A 16,831-nucleotide genomic window follows, 5' to 3' on the forward strand; every position below is an offset into this window, starting at 1 on the left:
TGGAAAAAGCCCTAAATCTATTAAATCATTGCTTTGATCTAGAAAGTCTTATAAAAATTGAAAAAAGGTTAATCCGAGAAATCAACTTCCCTCAATGAATTTGTAGAGAAAAACACATGTCAACATAACCAAATCAACATACATTCACTTCAATAAAATTTATAAATCAAATAAATGACTCACTATATGATTTTCTGAGTCCCTCAACCATACAGTTCAAGTAGACTTCCTGCGTCATTATACCATCTAAAGCTGACCGAGCAAATGTGTTTTCCTACTTGTTCCTTTATTATTTTAATTAAAATCTGAAAATAATTTAACTTACTGTTAATTTGATTTATTTTTATTTTTTTGTCTTTTTGCCTTTTCTAGAGCCGTATCCACAGCATGTGGAGGTTCTAATCAGAGCTGTAGCTGCCGGCCTACACCAGAGTCACAGCAATGCCAGATCCTTAACCCACTGAGCAAGGCCAGGGATTGAACTCGCAACCTCGTGGTTCCTAGTCAGATTCGTTAACCACTGAACCACGACGGGAACTCCACTGTTAATTTGATTTTGAATTATTATCTTTTCTGTGTTTTTCCCTTATCCCAAGTCAATTCTGAAAGCTGCTTTCAAAAAGTTACATGTTTTCCTAATAGGGAATATGCTGGAAAACATTTTTCTCTCTTTGAAATTCTAAAATTATTTTTTTTAAATCCTACTTTAGATTCATGTTTTAGGAATCATTTTAATAGCCAGTAATATTTTTTCAGAAATCTTGGATTTTTTTTAAAAAAATGCATGGTTTTGAAGTTTTAGTGAATTTTATGGTCATTTTTCTTTTAAGAAACAGATATAAGACACAATTAAAAATCAGGCAGACTTGGAATTCAGAGAGGTAGGTCAGAGTTTCAGGAATACCTCTGGAAAGCACCTTACATTTTTTTAGGCTCAATTTTTTAATGTGAGATGGACTAAAGTTCTCTCCAACCAATGCTACCTCTGAAATTCCAGTATTCGATGCCTACCATAAGAAAAGTCAAGAGAAACGTAGAAGGAAACAACCAGATATTCACTTTACAAACACCTTTGTACCCGTAGAGAACGTTCTTTGAACTATATCACTAACTTTTTAGAGACAGGGCTAAGCTGTTTTCGTAGAGTCATCTCAATTCTTCCGGTCAATGTATTTCCTGACTCAGAAAAGCAATATTGTCCATAATGAAAATTAAAACATATTGAGTCACATCTTTTTAAGAATGAGTCAAAATCTGCATCAAAACAGTGAGGAATTAAGCCCTTACTTTTACTTGAAGGTCCTCGGAACTTTCTGTGCACATGTACAAAGAAAGCAGGACCGGCAGAGTGTTGGTGACGGCGACGGCCCGGGCGTGCTCGGGGGTGTATCTCCCGATCTGTCCCAGGGCCCAGGCAGCGGCCGCCTTGATGTGATCTTCTGGCTCTTCCGACAGGCACACTGACAACTGGGGCACACCCTGCAGCGGTGATCAAAAGAGCAAGTGTTAAGAATCTCAAGCAGGATTAAAGAGTTTTCCATGTCTCTCAGACATTAGAAGGAATTATTTTGGTCTTGATCCTTTTTTTTTTCTTAAACGGTTCAATAAATGAGCACTTCACAGGGACTGTCATTTTTCAAGTCAATAAAATGACTAGAACTAATTTGCCTTAATTATCTGTAACAATCCAACTAAACTAAATCTCTCTACTAACGTTTACTCCCCAAATAGAGGCATTTAACCAAAAAACAGATGCCAGAGGTAAGTATTTAAGGCAAAACTAGATGCTACTGTGGCAAATTAAAAATGCGTAGGATTTTAAAAACCTTTTGCTTTCCTTTCTTAAAAAAGCAAATTCAGAATCCTTTTAAAAATTGACTTTTCACCAAATATAACAGATTTAAGAACCAAATAACTACTAGAGATCCAAAATCAAATGAATAGTATGAGAAGAGTTCTATTCAAGTAAATTTTAGGTGAAGTATATTCACTAAAACATTTCCTGAAATAGTAGAGTCCCATTAATTTTGGACAACGTTTACATGACAGTTGCCCATTTTAACATGATTGAATGTCAAATGAGTACTTTTGTTACACAGACGACGTGTGCTCATATTCTGTACTCCAAACCTCAATTGTATTGAGATAACCAAAAGCGAATTAACCCAAAGGCCTCAAACACATCACAATTTATATACCCAAGGAAGAGTCAAATGCCCGAATCAAATTATAATCCCAGATTCTGTAGAGGCATAATTTTCCAACTACCTTGAGACTATGAGAACTATCACCTTAAATTTAGTGCCACAAAAGCCACTATCACATGGTTATGCTACTACAGCAAAGGGCAAATGATAATATATACGTTTTTCCCTCCACCTTCACATTTGGTTTTTAAGACCAATTTCCTGAAGAGATATGCTGTATTTCTTCATTGGCTTTTTTTTTTTTTTTTTCATAACCAAAGTGTTCTATTTTATTGTTTTTTTTTTTTTTTTAAGTTTGATTACTTCTTTGGCTTCTTAGAACTAAAAATATGTGTCTGTCCATACCAAAAAAAAAAAAAAAAAAAAAAAAAGTTCTGACCTCTCTTCAGAATGAGGCAGCTTTCCAGAATGTCCACACTTCTGAGACACATCAAGATGGAAGAAGCAGGAGGAAAAGAAGATAGCTCCCTTCCCACCCCCCCCAACCTCTGAGTTACTGGCCAATGAGACAAGGAAAGTGAATGTGCTTTGAACATTATAAAGTATTATTTAGATGGGAGGTGCTGTCAGTCCTGATGGAACATGTGGCAAAAGAAAAATGAGGCTGTACTGCATGCTTTGCCTCAAACTCTGCCCCCTCCCCCTCCAACCTAGCAACTAAATGAAAGACAAACCAGGTGGGAGAGGCCAGCAGCAGCTCCAACCAGAGGAGGGGAGCGCCTCCCAGGTCGTCTGGGGAAGAAACACCGGAAGCAGAAGGAACTGCTGCTTCTCTCATCTTCCCTCTTGTGTGTAGGCTTTCTGACCACCCACAAAAGAACTGAGAATCAAGAATCCCGGTAATACTCCCACAGAGACCCTTCAGAGAGCAGCACCACTGCTCTAGTCAGTACCAGAGTCTTTGGTAATCGAAGAACAAAAGGAAAAGTCTGGGATAAAGAGAGAGTGAAGTAAAGAATAATCAAGGAATAGGTAAAAAAATAAAGATCTGAGCCTCCTTTTTATTCTGAGGATTAGCAGAGGATAAAAAAAAAAAAAAATCCACACTTCTGTTTAACATACAGCAGTGGGTTTTCCATGCTGATAAGAAACCCACGCCATAGAGGGTCCCCAGAGACACAGGGAGCACAAAGCCTGTGAAGCATGCTTCAGGAGATCAATACGTACTCATTCAACAAATATTTTTTGAGCACCTACTATGAGCCAGGACAACATGATCTGGTGGGTTAAATACCAAGTTGTAAATTGAGATAAGGCCAGATCCCTAGAGCATGGAAACAGAAACACTGCTGTCCGCCTGTGCTCTGAATTGCCTATGTCTGAGAGAGGCAAAATTAGCTCATAGAAGCTGAAGAAGAGAGCCATCCATTGTCATCTCCTGCCCAAAGGGCAAGAAGGGGGAGAACGTGCAGACCTCCGAGAATAATGCCAACGACCACCTGGCATGTCATCTATGATAGCTGTCTTTAACAGGAGTATGCTTTGCATATTTGTGAGTATATACAGTCAATCCTTCAAGATGCAAATGTGCAATATTTAAATACAGACAACACTAATTCTCAGAGGTACTGATGTTAAACACTGAGTAAGTCTTTAACCTTCCTGCCAAGTAAACCTTATTTCAAGCATTGCTTTGGGAAACTTAGTAATAAGCCTTGGAAAAAAGCTAGTAATTCTTTGACTCTGGTCAGCTATATTTTACACTCTGTGAAAGAGTGGTCTGTGGTTCTGTCTTGGTGCATCTCGTTGCATAACTAGAGGAAAATGAAGCAAGAACGAACCTTGGAGATGATGACTGCCATGGCCAGGTTCTCAGAATGAGCTGCCACATAGCCCAGCATCATGATGCCTGGCAGCCTTATGTTTCCTTTGCAGGACCCGATGCAATCGATCACCGCAGCCACTCCGCCCGCATTAACTATCAACTGTGAAAGCTAAGAGAAAAGAAGGAGAGCTAGATAACCATGACCCTATAGTGTAAAGGAACTTTCAATATTATATGAGCACTGCCAGATTTTAAATTTTAGGACCTAAAAAAAAATCTGGTAAAATGTGAAATATCATTTAGTGAAATTATGACATTTATCAAAGAATTCGCCCACTGTGAGGAGCCTCTCTGTGGTCCAATTTATCATGTAAAACTTTTACCCCTATCATAATGGAGGTCAAAAGTTCTTACCTAAACTCTAAGCTGAGGGCTAGTTCATAACTAGCTAACTGATGAAACCCCTCATCACAACGCATGGGTTAATCACTGAATGCTGAAAGGCGAGGTCAGACTTGAAATATTCTTGCCTAACTATCCCTCCTTTGCAAACAGTGATCACTAGCTGATTGTACTCCAAACTTGGAAAATCTCAACCACATACACATGTTGGGTGCAATAAGGTACGATGAGGGCTTTGAAGTTTAGTGACATGACAGTGAGTGGTCAAAATAAACACAGAAAAAGATACAACGTCAGAATCCACCGGGATTTGCTTCATCTCTATTTCCTTCACATCTAAGAACTCCGAGCAGGAACCACGGTGGAAGAGCTGCTGTTTGGGTGGTTACACCAGGTCCCGGGGCCGGGTGGGCTCTCCCAGCCTGCAGGGGCACTGTCTCTCTCTATGCCCAGCTGACCTAAAGGGACAGGATCACAAAGTCCCTACCATCTAGAAATGGAAAGCAGAAAGTGATTAAAAACTGAGATTTCACACCCAGTGGTTCTCAACTTGGGGGCACTTTTGTTCCAGGGGAAACACTGGACAATATATGGGGTCATTTTTGCTATGACTGGGGGCGGGGTGTCACTGGCATCTAGTGGGCGGAGGCCAGGAATGCTGCTAAACATCCTCCTACAGTGTACGGACAGTCCCCCCACCACAGAGAATGATCTGGTCCAAAGGGTCAATAGCCCTGACGAAGAGAAACCCGCAGAACATGACACCACCCCTGGGCCCTGTGAACAAACTGATGTTTTACTACGTATTAGTGTATTTTAAAGCTGTTCCCCCCCTCCTTGTTTTACCTCAGGTGTATGTTTTGCAATCTCTCTAATTAAAGTGGAAGCATTTTTCTTCACGTATTCATCTTTGTCCTTCAGGCAGGTAAGTACAACTGGAAAAATCTCTGCTTCAACCACCATTTCTGCCAGATCCACAGAATGCTTTGCAATTTGACTGAGAGCTGAAAGGATCTGACGCTGTCAAGCAAAAGCCAAGCCAAGATGTTATGTAGAGTTCACTGCAGAGTTCAGATGTAATTTAAACTGCTTATACATATTCAAATTCCTTTATAAAAAGGAAAAAACAATCACACATCCAACTGACCTGGGAGTCTCGAGGCATTCACACCCAAGCCCCATACCTAAATACTCAATTTCTTAAATTGCTTAATTTCCAAGTTAAATATCCTAGTTCACACAATTGTCTATTTAAATCTCTATGTATTGAGGCTGGTCAAAGACTGTGGCCCCTGGATGAGTACTATTTCTTAATTATGGAAGACTGAATTATTAATTTATGATAAATACAGTAATATAATGCAAAAATGACCAAGCAGAACATTTTTGGCATGTTGCTCATATCATTTTAAAGAACTTTAGGAGTTCCCGTCATGGCTCAGCAAAAACGAATCTGACTAGGATCTATAAGGACTCAGGTTTGATCCCTGGCTTGTTCAGTGGGTTAAGGATCCGCCGTTGCCATGAGCTGTGGTGTAGGTTGCAAATGTGGCTCGGATCTGGCGTTGCTATGGCTGTGGCAGCTGCAGCTCCGATTAGACCTCTAGCCTGGGAACCTCCATATGCTGCGGGTGTGGCCCTAAAAAGACAAAAAAAAAAAAAAAAGAACTTTAAATTGCTTAATTAACAATTTTAAAATCTTATAGAATATAACTGTTAGAACATAAAAGTATAATTGGTGACCATTAACTGAAAATTAGATTTTAGAAAGCTATAAAAAAATGACTATATAAATATGGCAATTTTCATAGGAAACATATATAATAGTGGGCTGGAAAAGCTTTAGGTGCCTTCTACTCTGAGATTTAATTGTCATGTGATTCCTTAATTATTAATTCTGATGCTATATCTAGATTTTGGCATTGCACATATTTTTCCCAGTCATGTATTTACTGTCTAATCCTTATAGCATAATTTTCACATATTAAAGGACCAAATAAATATATAATATATTCATATCTGTTTTCCATGATAATTTACTAATTATTTTAAAATTAATATTAGTCTGTACACATTTCCCTTGTCTTAGATTATTGGAAGCCTGGTCTGTTTGCCTGTTAACTTTGTCTTTGAATACCTTCAACTTAGCATCCGGGTTCAGGATCATCTGGGCTAAGTGAGCAATGGCTCCTGCATCCACCACAGTCTGGGCTAACTCTGGAGAATGCTTTGCAATATCACTGAGGGCGGAAGCAGCAATCCTTTTCAAAGCAATTTCTGGCTCCTGGATACAGAGCACTAAAAGAGGGATGGCTCCCGCATCCACCACAGCTTGTGACAGTTCTGTGGGTCCAAGAAAAGTAATTAAGTGAGTATGGGTGACTGACCCTTGTACAAGCCACTTTTCACCCTGACAGATACAGCAAAGGGAGAAGGGGAGGGCGTACTTCACTGTCTCGACATCTGCATTTCAAATCAGCCTGCCTGGTTTCATGAACCATGTGGACCAATCCTGAGCTGAAAAGAATACAGGTCAATAGATGGACCTCCATTTACATGAACACATTTGAGGTAGATTAGGCTGAAATGGCTTGTTATTCTTTTTTTTTTTTTTTTTTTTTTTTAAGAGAGTAAGCAGATGTCAGCTGTTTAAGCTCTGACAATTCTGCACTTCTCAATAGGCAAGCATTTTATGCATGGTTTACAATAACAGAGAAAATTAAAGTACCAAAAATTTACCAACCATACTAATTAGGCAGTATTTTGTGCTATTTACATGAGTAAACAGTAACATGAATCTTGTGCCAATAACATCGATTTTTAAATTCCTTTAATCTAATAGTACTTCCAAAAGATTTTTTAAAACTTTATACAAAAGTAAAAGGTATGTTTTCATTGTACATAGAAAAACACTTTCAAAAATGACAACTACAACTGAACAATATGCTTTAATATATAGAGAGAGGTTAATGTTGAATAAAGAAATAAATTTATCTTAAGCATATTTACATGTCAGAAATACTATCTTTTGAATGTACATGTTGATTTAGTTGTGTGTCCAAGAATAACAGCAATAAAAAATAACATGTTTTTAAATTATAGAGAACGGGAGACAAGGAGGCAGACCCATATAACATATGTGTCAAAAATGTCTTTTGAGAAGCACAAAACACAGTACAAGGTTACAGATTCTACTCTCTTTGTGTTCATGGCCTATCTTAATCACATATATCCATTTCTATAATCTTTTCCTTTGAAATTATGTTCTCATTCCCTCAGATTTGTAGTGCCCTGACAATTTATGTCTTAATAGCCAAGCTATTAATTCAGCATATCACTTATAGATAGTCTTTAAAGAAAATACAGTCTTCAATTTTTCGAAAGATTGGAAATATCGCATTTTCTAAAAGGAGATACTGTTAGACAATGCAAGTAAGTGTCCAACACCTGCTTTCCCTCAATTATTATAATTATCCTAGAAGACTCAATATTATATAAACAATTCATTCTTTCATTAAACAAGTATTAATGGAAGGTTATTATGTGCCAGACTCATCCAACACTGGTGTAGATGACACACTTCTACAAATTAACACTAAGTTGATTAACAAATATATTTCAATTTAAAAACTCTAGTGTGAAATGTGAAATACAATGGGAAGTTAAACATAATCTCAGGAACCAGAGGCAGATAAGAGGAATATATATATATATATATATACATATATATATTTTTTTAAGACAACAGCATCAACAGACTGGAACATCGACCTAGCAATCAATAGAAAAAGAGTCCTCAGAAGCATCTCTGAGATTCTGCTGCCATTGCCTGAAGACCAACAGAATAGCAGGTGAAACAGGTCATCACTGTTTCTTTCCTGCCGCCCCCTCCCAAGGGAAATGGGAATAAAACATAAAGTGTGGTATCATGTGATTTCTAGATATAATTTTTATATTTTTTCCTAACTATTAAAATGCTACTTAATTCATTCCAAATCATACATGTTATATGATAACATCAACTTTACATGTACATATATGAGGGCACTTAGAACACATATGTACAGTTTATCCTTGAACAGCACTGGGTTTGGTCTGTGCAGAGCCACTTGTAGGCAGACTTTTTCAACAGTACATCCTGAGGTGCTGCACTATCGGTGGTGGGTTGTGTTCAGAACCGTGGATATGCAGAAACTGCTGATTGGAGGGCTGACTACAAGTTATACTCAGATCACTTTGTATACTGGGCCATTTTGCTGTACAGCAGAAATTGACAACATTGTAAATCAACCATAATAAAATTTTAAATATTATCTTTCTAATTCCCATGGATTTTATCCTTTCCTCAAATAAACTGAGTACCATATTCTCCTCACCCTGAACTCTATAATGTTAGTAATAGAACAAACTCAGTTCTTCTGACTTGTTACCCATTCCCATTCAAAGCTGTTTTCCATCCTTTCTGGGGTAGTGACGTTAAACCAGGGGAAGCCTGGGGATGGCACCAAAGAAAGGTTTGTCTGAAGGTAACGAAGCTCCAAGGACCTGGATGGGGCTGAGCAACTTTGCACTTGCAGTTTCATACACTTCACATCTCCAGCTTACATGGCCCTACAAAACCTGGACCTGCTCTTGGGCGGCACACATTATTATTTATAAATGATATTGTTCTGGTAGAACATACAAATATTGGGTAAGAGACAGTGTATATTCAGGTAAGAGTATAACGGGCCTAAATAACAAACACCATGCTCTATTACACATGCTACAGGCTATTTCATCCTGCTTCCACCACTACTTTTTTCCTGTGGTCTTTCTTCCCTTCCCTACTCCCTACTTTTGCTTTCTCTGGCATTTCTCTGCCAGTTGCTGTTGGCATCTACCTGATAGCCTTTGTCAGTCAGAGCATGGGCTTGGGAATCAATCCTGGAGAATGGGACCTGAGGAGAAGTCAGATGGAAGCATCGGTGAGAGGTTTTCATCTGTAATAAACAGAGATGCACAGGAGGAAATGCTGCCTCTTCTTCACTGGACAGGGGCATGTCTGCCTGCAAATGACATCTGGAACTCCTACATTCATCTTGCGACTATAACAGAAGAAATCATCAAAAAACTGAGGATGGCTGAGTACAAAAATGAAAAACACCTGAGTCCTCCATGACTCTGTTCAGCTGCATAACCAACCTTGGAACTGCCCTGACTCTGAACTCTGTGTCATGTGAAATAAAAAATGTCCTCATTGCTTAAGGCACTTGCGGTTGATATTCTGTAACTTAACAGACCAAAACCTACTGATAGAATTCTGTCCCCTCTCAGGCTTGGTGTATGCACATATTTTCCTCTCTTTTCTGGCCATGAAGTATTCATTACTTGCCTACTCTGTGCTAGAAACTTGGCTAGATCTTGGGGAACTAGAAGGGAGTAAAGCATTGTTCAGATCTACAGGCCTCGCAGGGTGAACATGCACACCGGCCACAGTGCAAAGTGGGGCTGGGAGTCAAGAGTCTGGAGGGTTTGGGGAAATGCACACGGGGTACTGTTTGCAGCAGTGTGTCCCATCTTCCTGCCTTCTCCCCTTTTATTTCCCCCTATACTTTTCTACTCAAAAAAAGCAGTAGTAACCAAAACCCATACAAAATTCTAGTACACTTAAAATTACTCCCCATAGGAGAAATCTCACAGAATTCATTTTTAAGTCTAATTTGGAAATGAGTTTGGTTTGTTCAATTAATCACTATATTTAGGAAATCAAAGATTGATATGTACAGATGCTCCTAAAAGTTTTGTTTTTTGGGGGGGCGGGGGCCACACCTGTGGCAAATAGAAGTTCCCGGGCTAGTAGGCAAAACAAAGCTGCAACTGCCAATCTAGGCCATAGCCGCAGCAACACTGGATCTGAGCTGCATCTGTGACCTGCACTGCAGCTTGGCACAACGCCAGATCCCTAACACACTGAGTGAGGCCAGGGACTGAACCCTGCCTCCTCACAGACACTATGCTGGGTTCTTAACCCACTGAGCTACAATGGGAACTCCCAATTTTTTTTTTTTTTTTTTTTAGTGAAACAAGAAATTTATCTTCAGTGCCTGAAACTACCTTAGCCTCATTTTAAATTTTAAATGAATCTTTAAAAAAATTAATCTTTAAGGGATTTCCTGTTGTGGCTCAGCAGGTTAAGAATCAAACTTGTATCTGTGGATGCAGGTTCGACCCCTGGACTTACTCGGTGGGTTAAAGGATCAGCATTGCTGTGAGCTGTGGTGTAGGTCACAGACATGGCTCATATCTGGCATTGCTGTGGCTGTGGCATAGGCCAGCAGCTGCAGCTCCAATTCTAGCCTGGGAACTTCCACATACCATGGGCACGGCCTAAAAAAGCAAAGCAAAGCAAAACAAACAAAAAAAAAACCAAAACCAAACAACCAAAACCAAACAACCAAAAACAAACCTTTAAAAACTATACCTTTTATGTAAGAACACATGACATAATCATACACTGTTAGATAACAAGCAAGATTAGAAGTAGTTATGTAAGGAGTTCCCTACTGGCCTAGCAGTTAAGGATCCAGCATTGCCACTGGTGTGGCACAGGTTTGATCCCTCACCCTGGGACTTCTGTATGTTGTAGGTGTGGCCAAAGGTTACAAACAAATAATTTTTATTATCTTTTTTTTTATTTTTTTTTATTTTATTTTATTTTTTTTGTCTTTTGTCTTTTTGTTGTTGTTGTTGTTGCTATTTCTTGGGCCGCTCCCGCGGCATATGGAGGTTCCCAGGCTAGGGGTTGAATCGGAGCTGTAGCCACCGGCCTACGCCAGAGCCACAGCAACGCGGGATCCGAGCCGCGTCTGCAACCTACACCACAGCTCACGGCAACGCGGATCGTTAACCCACTGAGCAAGGGCAGGGACCGAACCCGCAACCTCATGGTTCCTAGTCGGATTCGTTAACCACTGCGCCACGACGGGAACTCCCCAAACAAATTTTTTTTTAAAAAAAGTAGATATGGAAAAATATGCAGAGAAAAATGCTTTATGTTATGCCAACATACTAACAAGTTTAACCAGGGTTGATGGTACTATTGGTGATATATTTTACTTCTCTATCTGCCAAATTTTCTTCAGTGTGATTATTTTTTTTAAATAAAAGAAATATGAACATGTCCTTTGACCATACACTTAACTACTGCTGGGGCTAACTATACTAACATTACTATTACAAAGAAAAATACTTATAAACATTTTAGCTTATTTCTCAATGCAGCAGAAAGTTTCTTATTTAAAAAAAATGGTAGGAATGTATGTCTCCTTCACACAAAATGTTAGGAAAGAGTGCAAAGTTATTCTTTGAGGAATTACTAACATATACTAGAAATATTATCCATTGACTTTTCCACTCTTTCCTTGTCTTAATTCATGCCCTTTGTACAGTTAAAACATTCCATTTTTTAATGTTAAGGGTTATTCATTTTTAAACAATTTTTTAGACTTCATATTAGTGGAAATAAAACTATCCAATAGTGCCTTCCCTATTCACAAATAATTAAAGCCACTGACTGCAGGCATGTAGACACCTGAAGATAGTTCTCAAATCTGATGGTCAACCGTTTTCAGGAAAAGAATAACAAGTTCTATTTGGCCTCCCGAGTACCTTGCTGTTAAGGAACAGAGGCAGCCTCCTCTGTGGGACTGTGACAAGCTCAGGACAACTTTCAACTTAATTTTTAAAACAAAAAGAGACACGGATAAAAGGGAGGACTTCTAAGATAAACATTCATAAAATTACTAGTATCCAAAGCTGGATGAATGGAACATTAGAGATGGCGCTACATTGACCAGAGGGGAAGAGCAGAGTCAGGAAAACCCATCAGTGCATAATGGGTGCAGCTGTAACAGGTAAAACTAGGTACCCTGGGCAAAGGTGACTTTGCTTTAAAGGGCTCACAGTGGCCTTAACCCCATCCTCTCAATTGTTATGGCTGTTTGTTTAGATCGGGGGTGGTAAACACAGGGCCCAGGCAAAAAGCTAAAATACGTGAAGCCAGAAGGTATCAGACAATGACTGAGTGAGGGGCACAGTAAACAGGAAACGTATCCGTACTAGTTACAAGAAGCAGCAACTACCTGGCTTCAGCCCAGCACTGCTGTGTGGGAATATAGGCTAAAGCTGTCATATCTTTGGATTTTTTAGAAGGCAGACATTTGATTTTTAATGTAAAATTGCCTGGTTTTCAAGTTTTGGCAACTTTAAAAAAACAAAACACTGGCCAAATAAAACACATTCATTATTTCACAACCCTAGGCTTAAACCTTACACCTTCTAAAATGAGCTGTGGGGGGGGGGCTTCCTGGATGTGGGAAGGGGACATTCTTTCTACTTTTGATTCCTGAAGACATGTTTCAAAGTCATAAAGGAAGAACTGCTATAGTGGTTATAAAGAAAATTCAGAGGTGAATTCCAAGAAATTGATGAAAACCAAAAAACTGACCTGCAAAAAAAAAAGGATTAGTCTAAACATATATTATGCACATAGAAAAAAAAAGTAAGGTTATCAAAGGGGAAAGAGGTAGAAGTGTTAAATTAGGAATTTGGGATTAAGATCTACACTCTATTATATATAAAATAGATAACCAACAAGGACCTACTGTATAGCACAGGGAACAATACTTAATATTTTTTAATAATCTATAAGGAAAAAGAATCTATATACATGTATATGTATAACTGAATGACTTTGCTGTGTACCCGAAACTATTAGAACATTGTAAATCAACTATACTTCAATTAAAAAAAAGCAAAAAATATGATACTTTTTCTGCTCATAATGAAGATGTAGGAGGAAAGACTGAGCAAAATTAAGCGATCCGTCATGAGAACTCCTAAAAAGGACTCAAAATGAAGAGGTTCTCCAAAAGGAAAAAAGAAAGGAAAAAATGTATTTCTCACATTAATTCAAAAATAATTAGGCAAATCAAACATCTCAGGAACTCTAATTCCTTTTAGCTTTGTTGCTTTTTTAAAGTGTATTTTATTGAAGTATAGCTCATTTACAATGTTGTGTTAATTTCTACTGCACAGGAGTTCCCCTCATGGCTCAGTGGTAAAGAACCCGATAGTATCCATGAGGACATGGGTTCAATACTGGCCTTGCTCAGTGGTTAAGGATCCGGCATTGCCATGAGCTGTGGTGTAGGTCACAGACGCAGCTCAGTTCAGCGTTGCTGTGGCTGTAGTGTAGGCTGTCAGCCACAGCTCTGATTCAACCCCTAGCTGGAAAGTCTATATGCTGCAGGTGTGGCCCTAAAGAGCAAAAAAGAAAAAAAAAAAGTCTACCATAGAGCAAAGTGATTAGTTATTCACATATTCTTTTTCATATTCTTTTCCATTATGGTTTATTATAGGATATTGAATATGGTTACCTGTGCTATACAATAGGACCTTGTTTATCCATTCTACATATAATAATTTGCATCCGCTAACCCCAAACTTCCAATCCATCCCTTCCCCACCTCTCCTCTCCTTTGTCAACCACAAGTCTGTTCTCTATATCTATGAGTGTGTTTCTGGTTCATAGATAAGTTCATTTGTATCATATTTTAGATTCCACATGTAAGTGCTATCATATGGTATTTGTCTTTCTGATTTACTCACTTAGAATGATAATCTCTAGATCCATCCGTGTTGCTGCAAATGGCATTATTTCATTATTTCTATGTCTGAGTAGTATTTCATTGTATATATGTAACACATCTTTACCCATTCCTCCGTTGATGGACATTTAGGCTGTTTCCCTGTCTTAGCTATTATAAATAGTGCTGCTATAAACACCAGGGTAGGAGTTCCTGTCGTGGCGTGGTGGTTAACGAATCCGACTAGGAACCATGAGGTTGCAGGTTCGATCCCTGGCCATGAGCTGTGGTGTGAGTTGCAGATGTGGCTCGAATCTCGTGTGTTGCTGTGGCTCTGGCGTAGGCCTGTGGCTATAGCTCTGATTATCCCCTAGGATGTGGGAACCTCCATATGCCACAGGAGCAGCTCAAAAAAAGACAGAAAAAAAAAAAAAATCCACCAGGGTACATGTATCTTTTTGAATTATAGTTGTCTCCAGATATATGCCCAGAAGTGCAATTGCAACTTTATTTTTGGTTTTTTGAAAAACCTTCATACTGTTTTCCATAGTCACTGGACCAACTTACATTCCCACCAACAATGTAAGAGGGTTCCTTTTTCTCCATGACCCCTCTAGCATTTGTTATTTGTGGACTTGATAATGATGGCCATTCTGACTGGTGTGAGGTGATACCTTGTTGTAGTTTTGATTTGCATTTCTCTCATAGTGATGATGGGCATCTTTTCATGTGCTGACTTTATTGACTTTTAATTTATTTTCCCAAAGACTATCTTTAATTCACTGTTTTAAAGCCCTACAAAGAGTTATATTTTGTTTCATTAAAAATAAAGTTATAAATCATCATTTCTTTACATTTAGGTGGCCCTATTTATCAGTTTAAAGATAGGCTGGTTTTGCATATGGCTGTAAAACACATAACCATATCACTGCAAAATCTTTTGGATATAAAGCAGATTTAAAAGTACTTTTAGTATTTGGCTACCACTTATGATGTTAATCATATGTTATAATAATCAGTCATCTCATTCAACCAAAATTTTCATGATTCAGTACAACTGCAGAAAAAACAAATATAGAGTTGCAATCACCAAAGCTGACTATATACTGACCAGACTCAGTATGATTTTAGGAATGTCACTTCCAAAGTAGAAGAAAACGATCTAGTTTTTGTTCTAATTCAGCTATTTACAACCGGCTTAGTAGATACTGCTATCACACCAAACTTAACAGGAAACCTTTTGTAATCTCATAGTTTCTGTAGGTCAGGAATCTGGGAGCAGCTTGGCTGTGTGGTTCAGGCTGTGACCTCGCACTACGTTGCAATCGAGCTGTCAGCGAGGGCTGCCGTTCTGAGACTTGACTGGGTCTCCAGGGTGGGAGATGATGGTCTCCACCCACGGGAAAGCTGGAAGAAGCCTTCAGTTCCTCCACATTTCTGGACCTTTCCATAGGCTGTTCATGCCAAGACTTCCTCCCAGGGGGAGTGATCCAGAGGAGAGACACCAAGGCAAAAGCTGCAGTCTGTTCATCATCTAGCCTCAGAAGTGACATACTGTCACTTCTGCTGTATTTCCTTGGCACAGCGTGGCACGAAACTACACAAGGATGTGAACAGGAGGAGGCAGGCATGGAAGCCGGCTACACCGACACACCTGGGAGAGGCAACAGCCTTCCTTAGGTAACAATGGCTCACAAGAGCTAGAATTCTGAGCTGAGAAACCGACACCTCCAATTATCGGTGGGAGTGAGAAATGGTGGAGGGAATTTGCATATTGTTAGAAAAAGTCCAATATGATTTTTATTTATCCCCATCCCCAAAAATGTCATCTCTCCTACTCATCATTTCCACACCACTTCTCTCCACTCAGTTTTCAGAGCCACACGCCTAACACATATGGGCTGAGTGTTTGAGAGATTAAGGGTTAGCATATATACATATGCTTTGAAGGTTGAATCATTCTGGCTCTGTTAAAAAGTCAAGTGAGTCAAATAAACCATTGATCTGGAGCTAATGGGACCTTAGTAAGAAATTACAATCAGCTGGATGGATGGCACACTTATACACGGCTCAAGTATTAAAAAAAAACAGCTTCGAAATAAGGTAAGGAAATGCCAAAAAGAGATAAGAGAAGATGGGAAAAGGTGAAGACTTGGGTATGGCTTGGAAAATAACAGATAGCATAAGATACAAAGCAATTTTCAAAACCCCAACTTTAGCAACTTTTAGTTTTATAACTACATGACAGCTGAGACCAAGCTAAAGAGAAAAAAGGCAAAAACTGCAGAGAGGGTCTGGAGTGTTCCTGTAATGAAGAAAACAATAAATTGCTTGGAATCAGATCTTTACAGAATATATTTTTTATATCTAGAAATGTTTCCATTTGTTTCCACTTGCTTTGTATAATGTTGTAACCATACTTGTAGTTTCACTCCAACTACAACCTGCCTCATGCTTAAAAAACAAACAAAAAAACCCAAAAACCAACCAACAAACAAAACCCAACAAAAACCCCGTAAATGGAAAATGCAGACTTTATTATTCAAACTTTCAAACTCCACTGGCATTCTCTGCTCCAGCCAGTTTTGGATAGGTCCCTGCCTTCAAGGAGCTCAGGCTGACCAGGAGGCTAAAGAGTAAACAGTTATTATCGGTATTTCAAGGGAATTTTCTAGGAGAACACAAAGGAGAGAGGAAACAGTAACAAAACACTGGATTGTGAGAAAAGTTTACATGGGGTTTTTATACAAGGGGTCCCCAGTCAGCAGTCCTTGGTGTGACTCCCTCCTTGAAACTACCTATGGGCTTCCACCAAACACTTTGATTCC

The 16,831-nt window shown here is 38.9% G+C and overlaps 1 protein-coding gene across 1 annotated transcript in view; it reads right to left on the bottom strand.

Moving 5' to 3' along the window:
* SPAG6 (sperm associated antigen 6) overlaps nt 1-16,831 on the bottom strand; it is a 75,521-nt gene that overhangs the window by 19,566 nt on the left and 39,124 nt on the right. The window contains exons 5-8 of the mRNA NM_001159312.1: nt 6,512-6,717; nt 5,221-5,394; nt 3,989-4,141; nt 1,288-1,479 (exon numbers count right to left, since the gene is read on the bottom strand). Coding sequence (NP_001152784.1) covers nt 1,288-1,479; nt 3,989-4,141; nt 5,221-5,394; nt 6,512-6,717 — 725 coding nt within the window. The remainder of the gene's footprint in view (nt 1-1,287; nt 1,480-3,988; nt 4,142-5,220; nt 5,395-6,511; nt 6,718-16,831) is intronic.

This window comes from Sus scrofa, chromosome 10, assembly GCF_000003025.6.
Source record: "Sus scrofa isolate TJ Tabasco breed Duroc chromosome 10, Sscrofa11.1, whole genome shotgun sequence".
Taxonomy (NCBI): domain Eukaryota; kingdom Metazoa; phylum Chordata; class Mammalia; order Artiodactyla; family Suidae; genus Sus; species Sus scrofa.